This window comes from Hyperolius riggenbachi, chromosome 12 (assembly GCF_040937935.1).
Source record: "Hyperolius riggenbachi isolate aHypRig1 chromosome 12, aHypRig1.pri, whole genome shotgun sequence".
Taxonomy (NCBI): domain Eukaryota; kingdom Metazoa; phylum Chordata; class Amphibia; order Anura; family Hyperoliidae; genus Hyperolius; species Hyperolius riggenbachi.
The window spans coordinates 234,182,995-234,200,438 of NC_090657.1; the positions used below are offsets into that span (position 1 = coordinate 234,182,995).

The following is a 17,444-nucleotide window of genomic DNA, read 5'->3' on the forward strand; positions in this document are numbered from 1 at the left end:
TTTAATCTCCATGTGTTATTTCTTCTCCCTCCCCCCCTGCAACCCACCTCCAGCGACACTGGCGCGTGGTCCGAGATTGAGGCCACGCCAATGCTTGAATCCATCCTCTCTGACAGGAGGTCATGGGACACTAAAAAATAATCCAGCCGTGAGTATGATCCGTGGGGATGTGAAAAAAACGTATAGTCTTTTTCCTTTGGGTGTTGGATACGCCACACGTCTACTAGCTGATTTTTCACTAGAGCCTGTCTAATCTTACGTATCGCCCCCAGAGTACTTACCGATCTTCCTGAAGAGGAATCCATTGAGGGGTCAAGGACGACATTAAAGTCCCCTGCCAGTATCCATGAGCCCTCTGCAAAGCCATTCAATCCTCTTAGGGACTCCATTATAAAAGCCCTCTGCCCTATGTTAGGTGCATATATTGTGCCCAATGTCAGTTTTTGGGAATTAAAAACCCCTTTAATCGCTAATAATCTCCCCGTTCCATCTTGATATTCCTCTATTTTTTCTATTTTTACTTGTTTAGAGATTATTACTGCTACCCCTTTTGTTTTGCTTTCCTGGGAATTGCAATAATAAGCAGTTGGGAATCTCCCATTTGTAAGTTTAGGGTGATCATTTCCCTTCAGATGTGTTTCTTGCACAAATGCAATATGGGCACGCGATCTATGCAAAAACTGTAGGAGTGAGGACCTTTTTTCGGGTATATTCAGGCCCTGGGCATTTAGGGAAACAAACCTAAGGCGGTTCTCGTTTCCGGAGATATCTATTGCTGTCCTCTTTATTATCTGGAGGTGCCCGGCAAGTGTCCCCCCCGGCACCGGCGCAGCCGACTCCCCACATGGTTACCCTCTTTCGCTCCTCTCCCACTCTCATATCTTCCATAACACTCAATTCCACCCTTACCAACAACCATTCAACCATCCATCCCCTTCTCTTTGTTGTCACACCCCAACAAACTCTTTTCCGTGGATGCCATCCACTGGGTCCTAAATAAGACCCACCGAGATCCATAGTCTCTCTGAAGGTCCCCAGTGACCTTCAATCAGGGCCAATCTTTTGGCCTAAGGAGGAGGAGTGAACTGCGTTCAGACCCAGGCGCCCCCCTCCCCCCCTTCCCATCAGACCCATAGCTAAGCGAAACAGAACAAGAAAATCCGGGAGAAAAAAAAAAAAAAAAAAACACACCCTGCTCCTCACAACTCAGTCTATATCCTCACCTGCCCCCTAGCCCCCTCCCCCTCTTCCGTTATCTCCAGGACATGAAAATACCGCCACCCTATTTCTCCCCCAACACTCATATCTATCCCTTTTTTTTTATGGTGCTAACAATACTTTCAACCAACATTGAATTTTTCCCCATTTTCATCCATATCTACAAAAACAGCAAGATTAAGCATATGTGATTTCCCTCTTTCATTTATTTAGCTCTGCATCTCAGTATCCACCTTCACCCTACCCCCTCCCCCCAATTACTTTGTTTTCCCGTGAATCCCCACAAGTGTATCCGCCCCCCTTCAAACGGCAGGCATCGTGCACACCCATAGGGAGCGCACCATGTCTATCCTTCTCCCTTTATATTCATAGTAATAGCAGTGCTCCACATTTCAATTACCTAATAATACATTTCTATTCCATTTTCCCTTAGGTTCCCGTGGGTAAGGCCGCCCCCCGCCCAACGGTGAGCGGCCTCACCCACGGGAAATCTCCCGTGTTCAAGTGTCAATCCCACTGTATAATCACATTAACACATAGTCAGTGTTCAATATTCCAAGTGCATAACTATGTTTTTTCCACCACTTATCTCACCTAACCCTACTAACTCCTCATGTGACCCATATCTCGCGCCACGCGCCGGGGGGCGCGCCCGCCCGCCACCGGTCTCCACACTTCTCCTTCCAGCCGGCGGCGAGCGGGCCCGCCCCCCCGCACGGGGCCGGATCCGTTTTTAAAGAGATACAGACTATATAAATTCTTGGGGTCTGGGAGGTCTGCAGAAGCCCTGGGGTCATTGTTGGAGACAGCCTGACGTGTGGAGACCATCCTTGGATATAGAGACTGCAGTTTGGACCATGGATCCAGTGTTTTTGTACTCATTTTACCTGGGAATTGTCTCCTTTTTGTTTTTTCCTTATACTATGTGGGAAGAAGGCGTGCTCCCGCAGGAGATGGTGGGGGCACCAGGCAGGTAGCTGCTGCACCTGTAGAATCAGGTCCTCAGGTGTGTAGGGCCTCACCTCTTCGTCCGTCATGCTGCCAAATATCTCCAGCCACAAGTCACTGCTGCTCCACTCCTCAAACGCTGGGCCCATAAAAACGCATAGGAAGTGGGTAGAACGTCCAGATTTTTTATAGCCAGTGTGTTGCCTCCTTTCCGTTTCTCATTGGTTCAGCTGTGCGGATGGTGCAGTCAGGATCCGGTTCGGGTGCGGCGGCCGGATCCGACGTACATGAAAAATAGAGCAAGTTGGAAAAGTGTCCGGAGTCCGGATCCGGTCCGCATGGAACGGACAAGTATGTACGCATCCATAGACTATCATTGGATTGCCAAACGTCCGTTCCGTTTGTACAGTATACATTCTGGATCCGGTCCGGAAAATCCTGACTGCTAACGCAAATGTGAACCCAGCCTAAGTTTAAAAGCTTGCCATTTCCCTTCAGTGTCCTCCCCTTGTAGTACATTATCCCAGTTCACCAAACTTAGTGCCTGCCTAATTTGATTGAACTTTGCTTTTCTAAAATTCATAGTTTTAGTGGTCCCGCTGCCCCGTGGCCTATCCGTCACCAGATCAAACGTTATCATGCTGTGATCACTATTTCCCAAATGTTCTTGAACCTGCACATTTGATACATTATCTGGTCTATTAGAAATGATCAGATCCAGTAACGCATTCCCCCTAGTTGGTTCCGTTACCATTTGAGTCAAGTAATTGTCCTATAGTGCAGCCAGAAATCTGCTGCTTTGACCAGAGTGGGTAGCCTCAATACTCCACTCAATGTCTGGAAAGTTGAAGTCGCCCATAATTATGACCTCATTTTTACCTGCAGTTTTTTCAATCTGCTGTAGTAATCGCAGTTCTGCAGCTTCATTAATAAGAGATGGCCTGTAGCATACCCCAATAAGCAATTGGCAACTTTTATTTCCACCATGAATATTTACCCAAACGGACTCCACATCTTCGCAATCTTCCTCCATCTCATCGTTGAGGACAGCTGTAAGAGAACTCTTAACAAAGAGACAAACCCCTCCACCTTTTTTCCCTGTTCTATCCCTCCTAAACACATTGTATCCTTTTAAATTAGCTATCCAGTCATGGCTTTCATCCATCCATGTCTCGGTTATTCCCATGTCATAGCCTCTGTCATTCAATTACTCCATCAGACAGGCGTTTCGGGCCATCCTAGGTCCTTTCTCAAATCCTGACAGACCCACACTAACACAAGATTGCTAATCTCAATTATATAAAGTCCAAAAGAGGACCACATAGAGAACTACTGCTTAGCATAAATGCATATTCATAAGAGGTAAACCCACCAATCAGAGACCAAGTCCCATATATTAATGGTAAATGACCCTTATAGTGACCATGATACCATCCACAGTGTATACATGAAAACCTATATGTCATGGACACTCACCAATAACATCCCACTTGTATAAAATACCAGGGAAAATCGTTAATATAAGGCTCACCGTGTCCACGTCCTGTCAATGAAGTACAAACAGAGGTGACCAATCCAAATTCAGCCTACAACGTCCGTGCAGGAACTGATCCTAACTGGGGCCAATCAGGAGCGCCCATCCGCATCATCCGCGTCCCCATTGGACATAACTTTATGTGAAAATTCGCCTTGAGGCCAATAAGCTACGGCCTCTATTGGTCCCAAAAAGGCACCAATAAGAACAGCGCCGACGGCGTCCGCCAAATCCGCAGTCTTATGGAAAGGGACACGATAGCCTTTGTCATTCAGAATGAACTCTAGTTCGTCTATTTTATTTGCAAGACTCCGAGCATTGGTTACCATGCACTTTATATTTTTACCACCACATTTACCAATTTTGTTTACATGAAACGGGCTACTTGAAGTTTTACCAACCTCCTTAATCTTTACACTGTCCCCACCCCCCTCTCCACCCCCCATAATATTAGGCTCCCACTGTCTTTTTACCTTATCTTGTCTACGTATTGAGACCTTATCCTCCCGCCTCCCCCCAGATCCTAGTTTAAAATCTCCTCCAACCGTTTAGCCATCTTCTCCCCCAATGCAGCTGCACCCTCCCCATTAAGCTGCACCCTCCCCATCCTTGAATCCCTCCACTGGCTTCCTATCCAGTCCAGAATCAGATTCAAGATACTGTGTCTGACCTACAAATCAGTCCACAAAACCTGTCCAACCTACATTTCCGATCTTACTCAGAGGTACACACCTAGCCGCTCACTCCGCTCTTCCAATGAACTTCGCCTAACCGCCCCCCGCATCACCCAGTCCCATGCACACCTCCAGGACTTCTCGAGCTGCTCCAACACTATGGAACTCCCTACCTCCACCCATTAGGGCAGCCCCCTCCTTCAACATCTTCAAGAAAGCCCTCAAAACTCACCTTCTCACTCTGGCCTACTACCCCTCACAAGTGCTCAAAACCCACAGCTGAACTCTGGTCCCCTACCTTTCGAGTCCTTACCTCTCCCTCTAGATTGTAAGCCTTTGGGCAGGGTCCTCCTCCTTTTGTGTCCTACCTGATCATGCACCTCCATTACTGTGCACCCATGCTATGCATCTGAGTGAACCTAACTTGCCTAATCTCCATGCTCCCATCCAGTGACTGGCTAAGCATTACCTTGTACTCATACTGTGCTGTGTGATCTGGTCTTTCTTGTATTCCTGTATTGTCATATTGCTGTATGTGACCCCTAAATATTGTCTGTAAGCTAAACTAATGTCCAGCGCTGCGTAATATGTTGCCGCTTTATAAATACAATAAATAAACATATATAGACATAGTGATCACAAAGGCAAACCACGTAATTACAGGGCCTCGCCCCCTAATTGTCATACATAGATGGTCAAATACAATACATATGCATTTCTGAATGAGATACAGTACTGTGTAATCCTATTCACTTCAGCATCCCAGCACATCCAGATTATAGACTGTATAAGTGCAGTCTAAACTATGAAAATCGCGCCTCAGCTCGTCTATCAGCCGTTAGGCTGACATTACCGATGTCCCGGCGCACGTTGCCATGGTAACGCCTCTGCACAACCCCATGGATTGTTCACCACCAATGGGGAGCGACAGCGGGCGTCATTGCATGATGACGCTCGCCGCCTCCCCAATCAGCTCAAAGACGGACTCCCGAGGTAGCGGGGCGTGGCTAGGAAAGTCAGCCGCGCCTCCCACATGGCCCTAAAGCCCAATCTACACGATATTCTTTGTACGATTCGATTACGATTCTATTTACGATCCGATTAAATCTGACATGTCCGATCGGGATTCGATTAGATTCAATTAGATTTGCCATTCGAATCATGATCGGACATGTTGGATTTACTCGAATCGTACATAGAATCGTATCGTGTAGATTGGGCTTAAGGCTCTCATTCGCTAGTGGGTGCAGTAAGATCCACCAAGAGGTAGACCGAGAGCCCTAGACCAAGACCAGGATCAAAACCTAACGCCAACCCCGACTCTGACGTTTATACTGAGAACCCCTCATCAGATAGGCCGATTCACATCTGCGTTCTGAGCCAAAAGGATCCGGTGAGCACATCCGGTCTCCGCTTCACCGGATCCGGATGGCTCAGTCCGTGGCCTGGTTCACATAGTGAAAACGGATCTGATCAATGATTGATCGGATCCGTTTTCACTCAGAAGAGCCGTGAGACCAGAAAACGCAATCGGTTTCCTGAACCGATTGCCGTTGATGTGCCAGATCAGAATCTTATGTCTATGGATACCAGGCAGTCAAGCCTGGGGGTCTCTGTTGTTTTCATAGGTGTTAGCAGAGTTCTTTTCATGAGAGCCAAGTATGCTCTCTGATAAAGCCTGTGTGGTTAATTAACTTGATCAAAAGAGTCTCTTTCCTGGCCAGTGACACCGAGGCGTGAAAGCTCTCCAGCAGTAAGCCCCACATGGCAAGTGGTACTGCCTTTTGAAGAGACAGAATAAACTCAGCATGAGACCAGACTGCCTGACTCCGTCAGAAGCAGAGAGAAAATGAAGGCTGTATATGATTATTTTGCCTATTTACGGAATACCGTATCTAGGATAGTTATGAGAGTTGTATCATTGGGTTTGTAGGGTCTTGCTGAACCTTTTGATACCAGTCTTGAGGGGCAAGGCGTACGCTACAACCAAGTTATTAAACTTCTCAGGAACTGGACCCTCTACCCTAATCAAGTCTGATGTCATAGGGATTTTCATAATCTGAGGAATATTAATCAAGTTATCAGCGCAAATGTGGCAGTTATCGGTTTTGAATTACAGCGTTTTATAAGTTTAAACCTTGATCTCTCTCCGAGGGAATGAACTGTGATTGGTTAGTGAACCGGAGGGGGCTGGCTTTGTTCCACCCCCAAAACTAGCTTCCATAAAACCACGGTGCATACAGGGAGGGGCATTCCTCCAATTCCATCTCCATGTTAGCCTGCTGCTGCCTTAAGGACGGGCAGCGGCCATCTTGTCTGAACTTTGGCTCCTGAACTGAAACTAAGAACTGCACGCGTTTTCCCAGAAAGGACATATTTCGACGAATTTAGGTATTTTCTCCCTTTTTATTTTTTACTGCGCTACTAATGTTTCTATAATTGTTGATTTCAATGATTTTCTGTATATATTAATTATGTTGCATTAATAATAAACGACTAAAAAGTTTTTATTTGTTCAGCTACACCTGCTATTCAGCCACACAAAGAATTCTAGCTTCTGAAGAGTCGCTACTATTGTTGATAGCTAGACAAAATAGAGTGTGTTTAACCGTTTTTATTTGCAGGTATTAGTCTCAGTATTGTTAAGGTAGCCATACACTGGTCGATTTGCCATCAGATTCGACCAACAGATAGATCCCTCTCTGATCGAATCTGATCAGAGAGGGATCGTATGGCTACCTTTACTGCAAACAGATTGTGAACCGATTTCAGCCTGAAACCGTTCACAATCTGTTGTTGTGGTGGTGGTGCTGCCGCCGTACCCCCCGCCCGCATACATTACCTGCTCCGCCGGCGCGACTCCAGTCCCCAGGTCTCCGCTGTCTTCTCCGCTCTGGTCTCCAGGTCCGGCATGCTTTACTTCTTCCTGCCCGGCAAGAAGTTTAAACAGTAGAGCGCCCTCTACTGTTTAAACTTCCTGCCGGGCAGGAGGAACTGAAGCATACCGGAGACCAGCGCGGACACGGAGCAGCGGTGACCAGGGGCAGTCGTGCCGGCGGAGCAGGTAATGTATTGCCGCTCTATTGCGTCAGTCGTCGGGCACTCGAATGCCGCTAGCGACGCACTCCCTACCCGCGGGTGATCGCCGGTAATTTTGCGCACAGGGCGATCGATGGGATCGGACGAAATAGATCGAAATTCGGCGAGTAGCGCGAACGATTGTCAGCAGATTCGATCCCAGTGATCGAATCTGCTGTCGAAACGGCCGCAAATCGGGCCAGTGTATGGCCAGCTTTAGAGCTCCTGAGTCCTACCCTTCTGTAGGATGGTGGCAGTTCTACCCTGAAATAGTGTGTAAATTGTATTACCGTAACTCACAAGCTCCCTTCTAGTTGATCTTCTGCCAAAATCCCAGCAGTTTCTGCACACCGATTGCAACCACAGATTGCATGGTCTGTGTGCTAAAACCGATTGGAAGGCATTGTGCAGTCCGGCCACTAGGGGGCTTGTGATGATACCTAATCTTCCATAGCAGCCGGCGGTAGAGGTTTCCTCTTCGACTACACAGCACGTCATGTGACTAATCACATGATACTTCATGTAGTCACATGACGCGGAAGACGACGGAAGCCTCTACCGCCGGCTGCTATGTAAGATTAGGTATGTATAAACCCTCCCTCACCCACCCGCCCGCCGCTGCACCCTCCCCTCACGTCGCTAGATTTGCATCGGCCCATGCCCCCATCCCCCGGGGAACGGTCCATTTCTTCACTAGTGTGAAGAAACGTTCCGTTTCCCATTGCCCCAATGCTGCTGCATTTTTTTCTGGAAAATGAGGACCTGCAGCAATTTTTAGGTCCGGGGACCGGAACGTATCCGTACCAACGGACGCATGTGAATGGATCCATAGGTTAACATTGGATCCATTCACAGCCGTTCCGTTTGTACAGTATACGTTCCGGTTACGTTCTGGGAAAAAACGCTAATGTGAACCGGGCCATAGTGACACCCCAGGTCCCTCTGGGTTTCAGGGGGAGGGAAAAGGAGGCGACACAGGAGGGGTAAACCCAAGTTTTGGTGTGTGTTGGAAGAGGGGTAAACTTATATGGCAAATATATCCCTAACTCCATATTTTAACTGGAAAAGTTGGGGTGTCGTCTTATACGCCGGAATATACGGTATGTAACTACTGTATGTAACACCATTATGGACCCCCGCTATGGGAGGTTCATTTAAAATCAAACGTCCTGCTGTTCAGGTTGCAGGACATGTATTTGGGACACACAGAGCTCTACAGGCTATACCAGGGCCCCTTGCCTGCCATCAGGTATCAGGGTGAAATCCTTGGGGCCACTGACGCACCTTACACTGGAGCAGTGGGTCCCACCATTACCCAGCCTCATGTGGTGCGAGTATGCAGGCAGTTCCTAGATGAAGGTATTATACCATTGACTGCCTCGTCCAAATTTTTGGAGCGCTCCCGGAAAATTCAATGGCTGCAGGGCCAAGTCACAATCACTCCTGGACCAGCGTTTAAAATGGGCGGTACTTCGTGATTCGGAAATTACAATTGGTTTGCAAAATTATGAAGCTGCTAGTAGTGGGCCCTGGGGTCTTCCAGCTGAGGCATGCAAGACCGTTTTCCCAGTGAAGCAAGGTGGGGAGGGGGAGAAAGAGATGGGGGGTGAGAGCCGAATGAGATGGAGGAGGGAAGAGGGTATGAGAGAGACATCGGTCTGGGCCAACATTACTATATAATCAGAGGCAGGCCCGGATTACATCACAGGAACCTATAGGAACGGATGTTCTAGATACCTAGACTTTGCCCTCCATGAACCTACAAACCCCCACTGAACTGTACTGCAAGTATGCGGGTTGTCCCAGCTGTGAGATCTCCCTTACTTCCCTTGCCTGTCACAGGTAGCTACTGGTGCCCCTTAGTATTAGGTAGCCAGAGGTACTCTCAGTAAAAGTGAACCAGAGACGAAGCACACTCATGTATTTTACCGTATATATTAGTGGGAACATTAGAGAAGACACTTACCCTGCTCTCTGTTTCATCCTTCACTGCTCAGCCTGCTTCTTATCAGCCCTGATAATATCCCCGACTGAGCATTCACTCTAGCTTTGCTATAATGATTCAGCTAGAATGATTCCTGAGCAGAGCCACAAGGGGGCAGGCTTGGGCTTGAAAAGACATCAGAGGACACAGATTCAGCTATGATTCCTGAGCAAAGCCAGACTGAATGCTCAGTAGGGGATTTTATCAGGGCTGATAACAAGCAGGCTGAGCAGTGAAGAATGAAACAGAGAGCGGGGTAGGTGTTTTCTCTAATGTTCCCACTGATATATATGGTAAAATACATGAGGGTTCTTCGTCTCTGGTTCCCTTTAAGTAGCTAGTGGTGCCCCAAACTGAAGGGAGAACTCATTACTGGAATGCTGAGAGCAGGGTGAGTAACCTCTAATTTACACTCTGCTTGGAACTCTGCATAGGGAAGGAGGGAGGGAAGCACTAGGGGAGGGGAATGAGCCGCCTTTCCGTTATCAGGCGCCTGTAGGCACATGCCTACAGCACCTTATGGTAAATCTGGCCCTGATCAGAGGCATGCCAGTATCTTAAGTGGACCTGAACTCTTGCACAGGACAGAAGGAAAACAGAGAAACACACCCTGTATGTGTTTAAAGAGTTTAGCCTGTTTAATTCCCTCTCATTTGTGTCTACATTGGTACCCCAATGTAATGTTCAACTGTGAGCCCATTGCCTGGAAGCGGGCCTTCGTGCCCCTCTCTGCCCCGTGCTCTTGCATGCCCCCGCATAGCAACTTGTGCACATGCCCACTTAGTTACCAGGATGTTTCAGGCTGCTCTGCAGGATGTAGAGGACAACTTAGCACGTGCCAGAGGAAGAGAAGACCCTTCACTTCTGGGTGACTGGCTCCCACCAGAGAGCAGACAGAAGAAAGGTAGCATGGGAGTGTTTGCACATCTTTGTGCACCGTTTCGTGTTTGCTTCACTAAAGGGGCCCATACACTTAACGATTTTCCCGCCAATATTCAGCATATTCGATCACTGTGATCGAATCTGCTGTGAAATTGTTGCGCAAACGCTGACCGAACGATCGATTTCCGTCCAAAATCGATCGTTCCCATTGATCCGTCCGTGCGGAAGATTTTGCTCAATCGCCGGCGGGTCGAGAGTACGTCGATAGCGGCGTACGAATGTCTGACGACCGATGCTAGCGGCAATACATCACCTGTTCCGCCGGCGCATGTCCCCACTCTCCGCTGTCCCTTTTCCGCAATGGGCTCCGGCTGGCTTCACTTACTTCCTGTCCCGACAGGAAGTTTAAGCAGTAGAGCGCCCTCTACCGTTTAAACTTCCCCCGGCAGGAAGTAAAGTGAAGCTGGAGGAGCCCAGAGTGGAGAAGAGACAGCAGAGACCGGATCAGGTAATGTATGCAGGGGGGGCGGCAGCAGGTCCAAAGATTGTGAATCAGTTTCATGCTAAAATCGATTCACAATGTGTTTGTAGTAGAGGCAGATATACGTTCCCTCTCTGATCAGATTCGATCAGAGAAGGATCTATCTGTTGGTCGATCTGATGGCAAATCGACCAGTGTATGGCTACCTTAAAGGAATACTATCGATGTATGCATTTATTTTTAAATGCTGTATGTTGTAGCACACATCAGGGCAAGTACTAGGAGCAATTTGATTCCTCACACAGCTGTTCCTCTCAGCTGTAAAATCCTCCATCAGTTTTGGCGTCAGTGTTGGATACAAAATGTATCTAATACTGAGGCTCCCAGAGGGCTAGACCATGTCTCTGCACAGGGGAGTTGCTATCAACTCCTCAGTTTATACTTTAATTATCACCTTGCTGAAAGAATCTTATTGATATGGTGGTAAGGGGTTAACGATTCTAGCAATGTGTGTTTTTTATCTTTGCTTCTCTTGACTGATAAAGATACTAATAATGCTAATTGTAGACAGTGGTCTGCCCCTCTCAGCAGCTTGTAAAGTGGATGCAGCCTGGAGTGAATCGCCTCAAGCAGGCAGCCAGTCTGAGTGTAAACACAGACTAGTGTTATAGCTAGTTATATTCCAGCAATATTACAGCTCATTTAGTTACCTGTTACCACCTTAGATCAGCCTGTTTCTCCTCATGTCTCCTGCATGCTGTGAGTGACACAGTGAAATATATTTGTGAGCTGTGTGACAGAGTAACCAAGCAGCTCAGGGTGACCCAAACTACTATGAGCTGTGTGAGAAATGAATTTTTAAGCAGGGATAGTGAGAGAGACCTGGGTGAATAAATAAAGTGCCCCTAGCACTAGTGGTAATGTGTACACTAATATAGAGTATTAAAAAAAAGTTGTTTCCATCAATGGTATTCCTTTAAGTTATGCATCACTTCTGGTACTCTTTAAGGAAAACAAAGATACCACTTAAGGGGAATATGAAGTGAAAACAAAGATATGAGACAATGGCCCATATGCAATTCACTTTTTCTGTTAAGTTTTCTCCTAAGAGATAATTTTTCATATTGTATTTAGAATAACTTTTCAGCACTTCGCAATTGAAAAAGTACCAAAAAGTAAGTGGAAAAGTACTAAAGTACTATCAAAACTATTTTTAGTATTTGCTTGCTGGTAGTTTAAAATGCATTTTATTAACAAGTTTGAAAATATCACCTAGTGCAGGCGTCAGGAAACTTTTTGGCTGAGAGAGCCATATATGTCACATATTTTAAAATGTAATTCCGTGAGAGCCATACAATATGTTTCAAACTGGTACAGTAGGGCTCACATCCCTGTTGCCATGGTGATGTGTACGCAGTTGATCCTCCGGGCAGTGGAAGTGTCAGACACGGCTTCAGCTTCTCTTGGGTTTCAGCAACATCAGCAATTTCCCCGAGAGCCTGACAGGAGAAATACCGACTAACAGCTTGTACAATTACAGTAGCTAGCTGACTTGGGGGTTGATTCACTTTGTGGGACGAGATCCCCGCACTTTGGCCCAATAGGGTGCCTGTCAAGTGACAGACAGCCTATTGGGCCAATCAAAGTGTGGGGATCTCGTCTTACTAAGTCACTGGACCTGACAGGGCCCACAGTGGGACAATTGGAGCAGCCATTCATTTTGGGGGGGAAGTGCGAGTAAGTTAGTAGTGCATGCTACAGCAGTAGCGTTACTACTTTGAAAATGTTACTTGCGCTGCCACACTAAGCTGTGCTGCTTGAGCAGCACAGCTTAGTGAGTCAATCCCTACTGATTTGTATGTGAGCCAGATGTAGCCATCAAAAGAGCCACATCTGCCTCCCGAGCCACAGGTTCCCTACGCCTGACCTAGGAGAAAACTTGGGAGAAAAAGTGAGTTGCATATTGGCCAATGAATTGTGTGTGTGGTACAGCTAAGAAATCAAACATTACTAGACAGGGCGGTGAAGTCAGTACAAAAAACCTCCGACTCCAGGTACCCAAAATTGCTCCGACGCCTGGTACACACCATGTCATGTCCCATCAGATAGATGGATCGCTGGATCATTTCTGACAGATCCGATCGTTTTTTTTGGAAATTAGATTAGTTGGAAATGATCTATTCGACCCATCTATCTGACAGGAAATTGCATGAGGTGTATCAGGCTTTAGTCTTATTCTTACCAGGGCTGTGGAATTGGAACAAAAATCATCCGACTCCTCCGTTTATTGGAACCACCGACTCCAGGTATCCAAAGTTGCTCCGACTCAACAGCCCTGTTAGTAGCAAAGATAGGAGTCTCATATTGTTTCCAGCACAAGAAGAGTTAAGAAACTTCTCTTGTTATCTATGCAAAAGATCTTCTCTGACTACAGTGCTATTTTCTGAAGCTCTTCTATATCAAAGAAACAGTAATGGAAACTTCAGATAAGATTTTACTGCAGTCAAGTTCAAAGGGTCATTAGCTCTGCTCCGCTTCATAGTTTCAATTACAGTGTGTCGTTTTTAAACTGCAAATATTAAAGAATGATGCAATGTTATAAAAATAAGCTATATACCTGAAAATAAAAATGAGATTTTTTTTTGCTACTAATTATCCGTACTACACATACAATATTCATTGTAACTTTTTTTCCTCTTCAATGTCACTTAAAGCACAAGTACACTGACATTTCAGGCAAACAGACAACACACACATCAGATAAACACTGGACACAGAGTTGGTTTGAAGTTAAAAAATATAATTGATATGCAAGACATTTCAGTGGATCTGGGTAAATTCCATTACTTCCCTGGGGGTGTATATAATCATTTTATTTTCTCATTTCATACCTGACATCATGGTACGGACCCTGCAGAGTATTCTGGTTATTTCAATAAATCCTATTCAGCAATACACAGCGTGGACATGACCTGAACACCCTGTATTAATACAAAACACTGCTATGTGCCATGGATGCCATGACTCGGCCTGTCCCGTGTGCTGTACACCACTGCCCCCTCTGGTAGAAAACGGGTGGTGGATTTAAAGGGTCACCCAATCAGAATCTGCTATTGAAATCTTGGGTAGATGACACCGAGTCATATAGCCTACCAAGCTTCTTACCCCTCCAGGAATGCTGGGAATCCATTTACTGAGAGGGGAGGACCAAATGTAATTCATAATACATTTTACATTGCTGCAAATGCTATGAGAGTTTTAAGACTCCTCCCATTACAAGTCCAGACACCCAAGACACGGAACAGACTGCCCAGAGCTGGCCAGAGAAGCACCAAGACCAAGGGTGAGAATCCGATTACACTCCTGCCTCCCTGGCCTATCCCTCCGTAACAGACTCCTACGTCCGCAGTGCCGCCAGGAGACCAGTCTTAAACCTACTAATATAAAAATAAAACTATGGGAGCAAAAGAGGAGATGTTTGGCAGGGACCCACATCTAAAATCAAAATCGCTGACGGCTGCGTTTTTCAGCGCGATTTTTTCCCCCTCCCGATGCTCCACTCCGCACTACTATTTTGTACAAACCACTTTGTAAGCGCTTCTGCGGAGCAACTCCGTTTTTTCACTTCCTGACATCAGTCAGGAAGTGAACTCTTTCACCCGGATATGAATAAATACAATATATTTATTCATAGCAGCGCAATCGCCAGATAAAGCGATTTGTGAACGTTTTGCGCATTCCCTACACCTTCCATTGAAGCACAATCACCCCGAAAATGGTACACGCAGCGCTTTGCTGAGCGGCCAGCAGACCCAACGCGCTGATATGAACTATCCCATAAGGATTCATTGCACTAGCAATTTCAGGGCGTTTTTTAATATGGGGCCATATGCAATTCACTTTTTCTCTTCAGTTTTCTCCTAGGAAATAATATTTCATCTTAGATTTAGGATAACTCTTCAGCACTTTGCAATGCGCAACTACCAAAAAGTACTGCCGAAATTATTCTGAGTATTTTTTTTGCTTGCTTATGATTTAAGGCATTTTAGGCTAGTTCAAAGCCTGGTACACACAAGACCACATCGGCCTAGCAGGTTACTTCTGATGGTGTTGGCTGACAGGCTGTAAGCGCTCATGTGCGCTGAGCTGATGGGCGGGTATTGTCCCATGAGAGGGGGCGGGGTACTATGGAGAGGGGGTGGGGTACTATGGAGAAGGGGGCAGGGTACTATGGAGAAGGGGGCGGGGTAGAGAAGCAGGAAGCTTTCCACAACAAGGAGTAAAGCCATCATATTTTAGGGTTTATTAGGGTGAAGTGTTGGGGGGGTACGATAATACCGGCATGCCCTTTACTGTGACCTCAGCAGGAAGCTGCCCACCCATATCTGGTATGGCTACGACAAACCCCAACTAACTGTCACGTAAAGCTTGTGGAGCTGGAGGACTGAGGCGTTTCTGCGCACATTGCACTAAGATGATGTGCAATCTGCAGCGGAGTGACAGGTAGAAATATAAGGCATATAACAGCAGCTTGACCCACATTCTTGCTCAGTCCATAAGGAACCGCAGAGCAACCTCCAGCCAAGGTAAAGCAGAGAAATCCATTTTGGGTGGGACTTTTTTTGTTTTTTTAAGGCTAGCTCAGTGTTTGCAATTATTTTGCTTCTTGCGTATCCAGCCTAAGGGGGGCATGGTACAGCAGAGGAGGCTAAACGCCCAAAGGGACTATAACGTGGCCTTCAGTACCAGCTCCATGGCATAGCAGAAATAAACAAATCTATTTAAGGCGTTACTCAACAGGTCAATCTTCAGATCATTCAAAACAATATGCATTATCTGGGCTCCAAGCTCAGTTTCCTCTTGAAACAGCCACAGGCTATCCCTTGACCTCTGATTTCAACGCGCCAGAAGACTGAAGTCGTCTACACCGTTTCCATATTAGCTTTCTCCACTAACAGGTGGAAGATGCAACTGAACACCAAACAGAGGTTTGGCGGAAACCATCAAGAGGGTAACTTGCATCTGATTCAAGAGATGACTTAGCCGTAACCAGAAACAACATGGCTAGATCAGGAAACATTTTATATACGCCGTTGACACAGTTTCCAAATATAAACATCCTCTTTATGTCTAAGGGAGCATTAGTTCGAAAAAAACAGCATACTCCGCCATCGTTCTCGACTGTCACTCGGTCGCTATAAAGTCCTCGTATTGCTTCAGAGAGGCCAGAATTAAAAAAATAATGCAAATTCATTTCAATCTCACCACTTGGCTTTTAGGAGGAAATAAAATGCAAATTGATAAAACAAACTGTTAAAAAAAGGTTTCGGTTTTTTTTTGCTGAAATTGTAGCTAGAATCATTGTTTAAAAATATGGGAAGGAGAAAAAAAATTGAACGTTTTTCTCAACAAAAAAAAAATTAAACTTAAAAATCACCCTTTCACCAGCAAAAAATAAAAATAAAAAACACAAAACAAAAACCCTATAAATATTTGCCACCATACTGCGCCAAGATCACACACTCTTCCTGTCAAACAGACGTAAATCAAAATAAGAGAACATAAATATTTCTTCTTCCAAGAAGAAAAAAAAATGAAAGAGAAGAAGACAAAAACGGGGGAAAAAAAACTACACAAAAACGTAACTATAGTAGCACCTAGAGCCAAAAAACAAAACAGCCTAAAAAGCCTAAATCGTTATAGACCCATACTGCAACTGGCATGGGTGAAGATCATCCCATTAAGGTAAAATGCATCAGCCTAACGCTTGCGCTGCCGGACAGACTGCGGTGGCTGCGCAAAGGTCAGATTATTTTTGTGGTTTTTTGGTTTTGTTGGTTTTTTTTTTTTTCCTTTTTTTTTGCACAAAGGAAGCCAAGAGAAACAACTATGGCGTCCAGTTTTCCAGTCCCAAGAGGCCTTTTCCGGTGGCTGCGTCCAGCTGCCCCGTGTCCTGCAGGAGAATAAGAAGTCTATGTGGAAAGATGGGCAGACTTTTTCCGAGGCGGTCACTTCAGTCTCCCAGAATGAGTTTGACGAAGGAGGCCACGTCCGTGTTCTTGGATTCGTGCAGCGTGAAAAACTGGTGTTGCTGTGGTGAGGGAAAAGAAAATGGCGTATTACACAGGATTACCAAACGTAGGCCACCATCTCTCAATACCGTATATACTCGCATATAAGCCGACCCGCATATAAGCCGACCCCCCAACTTTTCACTGAAAAACCAGGGGAAAATGATTGACCCCCATATAAGCCGGGGGTAGGAAATGCTGGCCGCCTTATTCCCCGAGTGTGTCCCAGTATAGCTAGTAAAGTGTCCAGTATGGGTAGGTAGTGCCCCAGTATAGCTAGTATAGTGCTCAGTATAGCTAGTATAGTGCTCAGTATAGCCAGTAAAGTGCCCCAGTTTAGCTAGTATAGTGCTCAGTATAGCTAGTATAGTGCCCCAGTTTAGCTAGTATAGTGCTCAGTATAGCTAGTATAGTGCTCAGTATAGCTAGTATAGTGCCCCAGTTTAGCTAGTATAGTGCTCAGTATAGCTAGTAAAGTGCCCCAGTATAGCTAGTATAGTGCCCCAGTATAGCTAGTATAGTGCCCCAGTATAGCTAGTATAGTGCCCCAGTATAGCTAGTATAGTGCCCCAGT

The 17,444-nt window shown here is 46.0% G+C and overlaps 1 protein-coding gene and 1 long non-coding RNA gene across 3 annotated transcripts in view; one reads left to right on the top strand and one right to left on the bottom strand.

Annotated features, from left to right (window-relative positions):
• The window catches only part of LOC137542451 (uncharacterized), a 231,522-nt gene that overhangs the window by 206,288 nt on the left and 7,790 nt on the right, over nt 1–17,444 (top strand). The window lies entirely within an intron of this gene.
• MAP2K6 (mitogen-activated protein kinase kinase 6) overlaps nt 13,579–17,444 on the bottom strand; it is a 115,801-nt gene continuing 111,935 nt past the window's right edge. For both annotated transcript variants that reach the window (XM_068264365.1, XM_068264364.1), the window contains one exon: nt 13,579–16,890. In XM_068264365.1, coding sequence (XP_068120466.1) covers nt 16,813–16,890 — 78 coding nt within the window. In that variant the 3' untranslated portion in view covers nt 13,579–16,812. The remainder of the gene's footprint in view (nt 16,891–17,444) is intronic.